We start from the raw sequence: 8,697 nt of genomic DNA on the forward strand, positions 1-8,697 counted from the left end.
ATTGAACATGTTTCTGAATATAGAGAACAAAGAAATTGTCTTCCCTTTTTATGTGGAAATGAATGGTGTGCCAAATGTAAAAGAGAATTTGAGGCAGAGTAATTTCTCAGGTTGCCCTTGGATAGTACTTATGCTTAGTTATTGAAGGGCATTGCCTTGATTTTAGAATTTTTGGGTCATGGGGATTGTGACTACAAACTTGAAACATTGATAGGAAAAGATAAGGGAAATGTGATTTCCGAATTAAGCAGGCTGGGAATATACACCCTAAGCAGAATATGAAAGTAAAACATATATTCATCCAGGAAAGGATTTTATATGTTTCCTCAAGCAGCAAGCACTTTTCTGAAAAGCTTACTTCCACAGTATTTTGACCCCTGGTTTCCACCCCAATGCAAAGAGCTAATTCACTGGATCAGCCATCATCAACAAAGCCATCTTGTGATACAAAATAATCCTTGCTTTTCACTTGCAGAGAGCCTCACTCACCTGTCTCTGACCTTGTATTTGGTGAGTGAACAATCCAATGCTTAGGGAATTATCTTTTATGATTTTAGAGGACATCTATTATTTTTGCCAGTCCAGCAAAGCCATTCACCCTTCTTCTGGTAATAGCACCTGATTTTTGTTGAGAAATAACTTACTCCCTATGGTTGGTTAGGACCACACCCCTTTGTCCAACGATGACATGTCTTGGCCAATCAAAATATTGTGTCTCCCTGTTAATAGTGATTGGTTCAGGAATGGGCATGTTAGCCAAGCCTGGCCAATCAGAGCAAATTAAATTCAAATCCAGTACTTTTGTTTTAGTGTTGGAAAAAAGACGTGCTCTTTCCATAGGGGTTGTTGAGAAGACAGGTTGTGAGCCGAGAGCTGCTGGTCACCATCTTGCCATTTTGTTATCAGGAAGGGAGAGCCAGTGTAGAGAAAAGCAGAACTGAGAGATGGAGAGAGCAGCATGAGCCCTGGTGGTATTGAGTCAACTAGCTAGACTAGTCTCTGGATGTAACCTAATAAAACTCTTTTTGCTTAAGTTAGTTTGGTTTTCTGTCACAGGCAACCGGAAACATCTTTTCTAATACCCAGTCATGGGAAGAATTGACACTAATGGATCAGAGAGATCATTCCTGTGAACCTTCAGCTTTCCAAATCCTATATTCCTGCAGTGACTTTCCCTGGATTGTGAGGTTCTGCTTTAATGGTCCGCATTTACACAGAAAATCAAGATCACGTGATCTTTTGTGTAATTGTTTCTTTGATCAATTGGTTCTAGCAGAGTCCAGTTAAACATCTCAGAATCTCCCTCAGTTGAATCTGGCCTTTGCTGATGCCTCTCACCACCATGCTAGTAAATACTCCATCTTAACTGGAGTTCTTTCTGATGACTGGTAATCTTTTCTGCATTCTTAGATCCCCTATCTCCAGGTTTTCTCTTAGGTATTTTACTTTCTGTCCCAAATTTCTGATGTTAGTTTAATATAAAAAATAGATTTGTTTAATCTTTCTCTTTCTCAGTTTGTCATCCACAAATAAGAGACCTGCACTAGTTGATAATAATAATGCATTATATTTACATAATACATTACAGTCTCCGGATGCTTTTATATTTACAATCTCATTTAATCTTCTCAGTAATCTTTGGAAGTAGATATTCTCTCCAAGGTCTGGTAAATCACTAATTCTATGTGACTATATGTAAAAATAAGAGAAAAAAGCATGTTCTAATACATTCTAAAGAACATGGACATTTACTTAGTAATGCAAAATTATGCAAATAGGATGAAAATATAGATCAAGATAAAAATCTTGAGACAATAAGAGACTAATCTTTACCATAATGGAAACACAACTGCATGTACATTAGAAGTGGAGCATACACAGAATCTGCAGTGTAAATAGAGTCCTCGCAATGTTCCCCTGAACCTATCAGTGGTGCTGGTCTCTTCTTTTACAAGCTAGATGTTCATACACTTTGCATTAATCAAAGTTGGGAGTGGGAAGACAGATAAAGAATATTTAATTATCTAAAAACAAACTCACAGAAAAACATTTCCTATTAATTTCAAAAATTGAGAAGATTGCCAGATGTACTAGAAGCTCTGCCACTGCAGAATGCATTAGCAAAGGCTGAGAAGAGCAAGCAACAAGAAATTATGATTCATAGAAACTGAGTAATAGGCTAGGGGTAGGGATGAGCATCCTGGTCTGGAAGAAGCCCTGGGCAGGAGGGTCCAGTCTTAGAACCATCTCTAGAGGCAGAAGTGAGTCTGTGCTGGAGTAGGCAACCTCCTCTAATGTGTTAATTGAGGGCTACAAGGCAAATCTCTTGGCTCCTAAATCCTTTCATCATTTGCCACAACTCCTGAAATTCCACTTTCAGTCATCCATTTCTTTGGGTCTGGAAGGGCTTTCAGCCTCAGAGGCCACTTTGGAGGAGAAGTGCCACAAGCCATTATTTATGAGGACTAGGAGTCAGCTCCAAACCCACTGCCATCAAGTCGATTCTGACTCTTAGCAACCCTATAGGACAGAGAAGAACTGCCCCATAGGGTTTCCAAGGCTGTAAATCTTTACGGAATCAGACTGCCACATCTTTCTTCAATGGAGCAGCTGGTGGGTTCGAACCACCAACCTTTTGGTTAGCAGCTGAGCACTTCAACCACTATGCCACCAGGGCTCCTCTAGGAGACATCTGCCTCAGAGTAAATAGCGGCCCTGGTGGTGCGACAATTAAGTGCTTGGCTGCTAACAGAAAGGTTGGCAGTTCAAACCCCCCACTTGCTCCACAGGAGAAAGACTTGGCAATCTGCTCCCGTAAAGATTACAGCCTAGGAAACCTTACGGGGCAGTTCTACTCTATTACATGGGGTCACTATGAGTAGGAATTGGCTCAATGGCACACAACACCACCACCACCTAAGAAAAGCCACATAGGAAAGAGGATTCAAGCTAGGTATCCAAGCAGGGAAGGAAGAGGAAGAACTCTCTGCAGTGGGGAGTAGGGAGAGGGTAAAATAGGTCACAGGGAGGCAACTACAGGACATAAACCTATTTTACAAGTTTGTTTAGAGCTGACCTCAGGAGCAACGAGTCACATTTTTGCCGAAAGTTATAAGAAAAATGCTGTGGAAGTTTCCCCTTTTTCTACTATATATATATATGTATTTTTTTTTTTTTTGGTTCTTTTTACTTTTCTAAATTTGCCCAAATTCTCCTCTTTAAGTTACTTAGAAACTGTGGCATCTGCCTTCAGCAAATATACTTGTTTCCCCCACATTCACACATTTCTCCAAAATCAAATACAATCATCAGGTTTAATAAAATTATTCAAGAACTGTGCATGATTTATTTCAGGCCTCAGTCCACTTATTTAAGACTCATAGTACACAGGGACAGATTGTTATGTTAAAACCACTAAACAGAGACTGACTTGTATACTGAACGTAGTTGGACTGAATTATAATCTTAGAGAAAACTTTTGATAAAACTTACCCCTTTTTTTAAAATTAGCTGCTCTCTAAATAGCCTAACACAGTGCCCGCCCAGGTATGTGCTCAGTGAACATTTGTTAAAAAATACATTTAATTAAGACAGTCATTTAAACTACTCTTCAAGTTGGTAGAAAAAAAAAAAAAAAAAAGGATAGTTTCACAACTACTGGAAAATTTTGCCATAGTATGAAAGCAAAGTAAAATGCAAATTATATCTCCCCCTCCCCCCAAAAATACCATGCTTAAACCAGAAAAAACAAAAAAAAACACGCCATGCTTAAACCAGAAACTATAGTCCCTTTACTCTCTAATACCCTTGACCCTATTAATTATATCAAAAATTTTGAAAAGGCTGCAAGTATAAGATATTAATAATTGAGAACTGTCATGAAAGTAACTTCAAGTCCAGGGTGTAAAAAGATCAGAACAGTGATCTACTCGTTTCCTACATATTGAAGATTAAAAAAAAATACACTTACCCCATTTGGATTGTTGACCCCAGAAATGAGGGTATGCAGTAGTCAGCAGCTGCCAGTGTGTATGGTGGTTGAGCGGCAGAGTCGTTCCAGTAAATGTCCTTCTTCAGCTTGGGTAAGCTCATGTGCATTTCGTCCACAGCTAAAAGAGAGACCTAAAATCATTGTTATAGTGTTAGACTAATTCAGATATGAATTGTATAAAGAAAAGGAATAAGTTCCCGTGGGTGGGTGGGATTTGCAATGGGATAGGACACGGTCTTAATGAGTGAATATACAAATGTTCATGTTGGTTGACACCAGTGTTGCTGCACAAGGGCACTTGGCCATGGAGGTAAGTGGGGCCATAAAACTGCCCACAATTGCTTCGTCAAGCCACGTGCCCCCAGTAGGAAGTTCAGAGCCTGAATTCAGAGCCTGCTTAGATTTTACACATGACAATGGTTTATTATTGTTTGTAAAGGAAAGAAAAACTCCTCTAACCTGCAAATTTCTATCAATGCACCAATTAGTTTCAAAGTCATCATCATCTTCTCCAAAAGGGTTGATAAGCTGTTCAGCTACCTGCAGTTGAGAACATAGAATGAATCTGTCATGATGCTTGTGAGGACTAAGAATGGAGGTCGAAAATGATCCGCGTTTCACTCTCTGCTTCTTTTTGTTACTTTCATGATATGAAGCTTGGAGGAGAGTGGGTTGTTCGACAGACACGGATACTTATCAGCAAAGCAACTAGACTCTCAAACCATGAAAGATGTACTCCGCACAGGCATGCTCTCCAAATGGATCTGTCTATTCAACTAGTGAAAATACGGGCCCTATACCACAGGAGAAAGCATGTACTATTTAAGAGCGAAATTATTGATTTTCAGGTACCAATCAAACCAATGAATATTGAAGGAGCACAGATTACATGTAAGACACTGCTTGGCCTTTTGAGGGGTATATCCTCTGTTCTCAAGGAATTTATAAGGGCCCAGATGACAAGATGGAGTGTAAATATGAGGAAGGTTAAATGGCCAAGAAAGACTGAAATCAACACCCTATTAAAGAAAATAATATAAAGAGATTTCACAGTTATTGGATATAATTGCTAAATGAATGACTTCGAGAGCTAGTAAGTCATAAAACTGAAACTTGAATCCTGTTTAGTCTTACTGAAAGGGTTTACTGTTAACCAGTGAGTTAGTTTTCCTGCTGGGAAAAAGTATAGGCAACTTCTTACCACATATCTTCGAATATTCGGCCTATGTTGAATGTTCTTACCATTTTCCAGAATTGAATGCCTTCTTATATGCTGAATATGACTCACCTGTCATTCTTGCTTTTCAGTAATTCCCTTTGATTATTATTGTCTGGAACTGTGTGTGTGTGTGTGTTTACATTGGAGAAATGGGAAAAATTTTAAAGTGTATGATATAAAGGTATGATTTGATTAGTTGAGTTTCTAGAGTCTGAGACCATTCAGTAAAACACCCACTTATTTTTAGGATTTAAATCAAAGGGCTTAGAGCAGTGGTTTGCAACTTTGGCAGCATATTAAATCATCTGGGAGCTTAAAACAAACAAGCAAACAACAACTGATGCCTGGCTCCTACCCACCAGAGATTTTGATTTAACTGGTGTGGGGTTGAGCTCAGGCATCAGGGTTATTTAAAGCTCCCAGGAGCTTTCAAAGCAAAACCAGCGTTAAGAACCATCTACTTGGAGAAGCACATCTCCCTTATTCTAAGGGACAGCCTGTGCTCCAAAGCAGTCAGCTTCACAGCAATATCCGTATCGAAGTCCTTTATTGCAAGTTTCAAGGGTTGGGTGTTGCTCAAATTAAACGGGTCAGAGGCTGCATCTTGAAAGTATTTTTGTTATATCAGACTTTCACTTTTATGGCGTCAGTCCTGCATATGCTATCATAACCAACAACAACAACAAAAAAACCAAAAACCCAACACCAAAACCAAACCCGCTGCCATCAAATCGATTCCGACTCACAGCGACCCTATAGGACAGAGTAGAACTGCCCCATAGGGTTTCCAAGAAGTGGCTGGTGGATTGGAACTGCTGACCTTTTGGTTAAGAGCCGAACGCTTAACCACTGCGCCACCAGGGGTCCTATGCTATCATAGTGTACATTAAATTTCCAAAATGACACCTACGTTTCTGAATTGACTATCTCACAAAGATATACTTTACTTTCTTGGGGGCTATATTTCCAGCAAGTAACTGAGTAATATACTGTTCATAAGGTTAAGATGGATTTTCTTCACTTTGAAAAGATTTATAACTATCAGAATGGTCAACATGCAACAGCTGTTTAGAAATTGAGACACGACCTGTTGGTGTGGGAAAGCTCACTTCTCCGAGGGTTGCCTGTCTCTTAACAGAGCTGAGATTGTGTCTTTTCATATTTTGCCTTTTAAAAGTATCTCATAAATGGAAAAGGATATTAATATTTTAGAAAGCATGGGCGGAAGGAACTGCCAACTGTTCCTCACAGGCTGGCCAAGCACCTCACGTGGGCATAGAGCAAAGAATAAGGAGCTCAGCACAGCTCAGGGGAAAAAGCAGTAAAAGACCAGAATGATTGAGCATTTGGGCCAGTTGTGGTGATGTGATGTTTATAGCAGTAGAGTCTACTTTGTCCTGTAAGGGGAAATGAGAGCCATTAGTTTCTCTTGCTCTTTCTCTGTCTTAAATGGGTAAAAATAATCCAGAATCACTGTCCTCTAGTTATAAATGTTTTGTCCATTTGTAAAGAGCATGCCTTTACTCTTTGGAGTAAAATTTGAAATGCTAACATATTTATTTTTCCTGGTTCAGATCCAAACCAATGAAAATAAAAACATCTACAGGGAACATGCTGACCTAACCTGGAAGGCCTTGACTGTGCACAGCATGTGGCTGTCAGGAAGGTCAGACATTTGAAAATTCCATTTTATTGCCGTCATCTTCAAACTGTCACTAAATTTCAACTAACATAATGGAGCCATTGGCTTAGATTTTTTTTTTCTATCACATACTTCCCTTTTGGAAGTTGGCAAAAGAGAAATAATACAAGAAAGAATCAGGCCCCTGATATTTACATACACACATTTGGGAGAGGGGTGGCGAGGGGAGAGGGGAGAAGTGGTGGCGGGACCAAACAAAATCCTACACTGATAATTAGACAAACCTTTCTCACTGCTCTGACCTGTTTTCAATTTCCTGGCAAACCAAATATCATCATTAATCTTGGTGCTTCTGGTTTTGACTCTGATTAATTCTTTTCTGGGTCTCAGTTCTGGTTTTGAAAATGTAATGCATTTAGCGTTATGGGGCCCCTAGTAGAATTCCAGAGAACTGCAAATAACTCTTTACAGGCTTGAGCCGAAACAAGGTACTAACCATTAACGCCTAAGTATGATATACAAGGTTTCTTGTTTACTCTGCCTAGTTGCTGATTGTGGTATAAAATATCAATGCAGGTACAGTGTATTGCTTTAATTACATCATTGTAATCCTAATGGGAGCACACACTTAAAAAATCAATAGCCGTGAAAGCGTATTCTTCTTGTAATCTCTGCATAAATGAGCTGCTTCAGACAGCTGCTATGGAGCACTCACTACAACCCTGTCACTTTAATCGTTGGCTGCAAAAATAAAACATCTCTGAGCTATCACATGTTAAATGAATGATTTGCTAAAGACTCAGTAAAGGATCAGCGTGGGAACATTTGGAACATGACAAAGATTACAGAGCAGGTCTCAGGCACTGAGACTGCTGGCTACCTTGAGCCATCCTGCATAGAAGAAGAATTGTAGGAGAGTAAAGACTGGAATGTAGAGATCTAAGTCATGCCCCGCATAGCCTTTGGTGGGATCCAAAAATTGACGTCCAATTAGGCACGCAAAGAAGAAGGTGTAGACAGCAAGAGTGACAACCTGGAATAGGGAGAAACCAGAGTGAGAACATAGTGCTGGCCACCCACAGCAAGCTAGAGTATCAAGGTGGGCAAGTGGAAACCAAAAATCACGTGCAAAGTATTTGATACCTGGGTGTAAACCAGCGGAATCCCAACCCAGTCATAACCGAATAAGAGGCTGCACCAAGAACGGTATCGGTTCATTTCCTAATCCAAAAACAGATAAAACACGGTTTACTAAAATAGGTGTGGTAATGAATATTTACTGGGATTCAGAATGTGGGCACATCTTTTATGAATATGTCTGTAAAATGATGCAAGCCTACTAAATTTGTCCTGAAGGACATTCTATAGGGAAATTTCCAAAAATGACAAACAATGAACATCACTGAACAATGTGCATGAAGATGAATACATTTGGACACATTCTTAAAATATTAAAATAAGCCAGACTTTATAGAAATATTTCCTATTATATTTAATCCATAATTCCTGACATGTTTATTGGTCCAAAGGGACAATGGAAAGGCAATGTTTAATATTTTAAATAAGTAATTTCTAGCCACTTTGATAAATAATGTGGAAAGCAAAATATTTTTTGTTTCTCTTTCTCTAAAACATGCTTACTAAATATCTTAGAAAACAGAAGGAAATACGTTTTAGACTTTTCCTCTCACAAATGGGACTTTAGAACAGTCATGTTGAAATCTCTGTTTGGAGCAGGAGGGACGGGGGTCCATTGATTTTTTCCCTTATTGCACATAAGTTATTACCTAAGACTGGGAAAAACAGATTCATGTTAATTCAGGGGCTATTTTTTTATTTTATTTA

The 8,697-nt window shown here is 39.1% G+C and overlaps 1 protein-coding gene across 1 annotated transcript in view; it reads right to left on the reverse strand.

The window, feature by feature from the left end:
* The window catches only part of BEST3 (bestrophin 3), a 42,987-nt gene that overhangs the window by 14,079 nt on the left and 20,211 nt on the right, over window positions 1–8,697 (reverse strand). Inside the window, exons 6-9 of the mRNA XM_004386437.3 lie at window positions 7,996–8,073; window positions 7,733–7,885; window positions 4,451–4,531; window positions 3,971–4,122 (exon numbers count right to left, since the gene is read on the reverse strand). Coding sequence (XP_004386494.1) covers window positions 3,971–4,122; window positions 4,451–4,531; window positions 7,733–7,885; window positions 7,996–8,073 — 464 coding nt within the window. The remainder of the gene's footprint in view (window positions 1–3,970; window positions 4,123–4,450; window positions 4,532–7,732; window positions 7,886–7,995; window positions 8,074–8,697) is intronic.

Source organism: Trichechus manatus, unplaced genomic scaffold (genome assembly GCF_000243295.1).
Source record: "Trichechus manatus latirostris isolate Lorelei unplaced genomic scaffold, TriManLat1.0 scaffold00164, whole genome shotgun sequence".
In the NCBI taxonomy this organism is placed as follows: domain Eukaryota; kingdom Metazoa; phylum Chordata; class Mammalia; order Sirenia; family Trichechidae; genus Trichechus; species Trichechus manatus.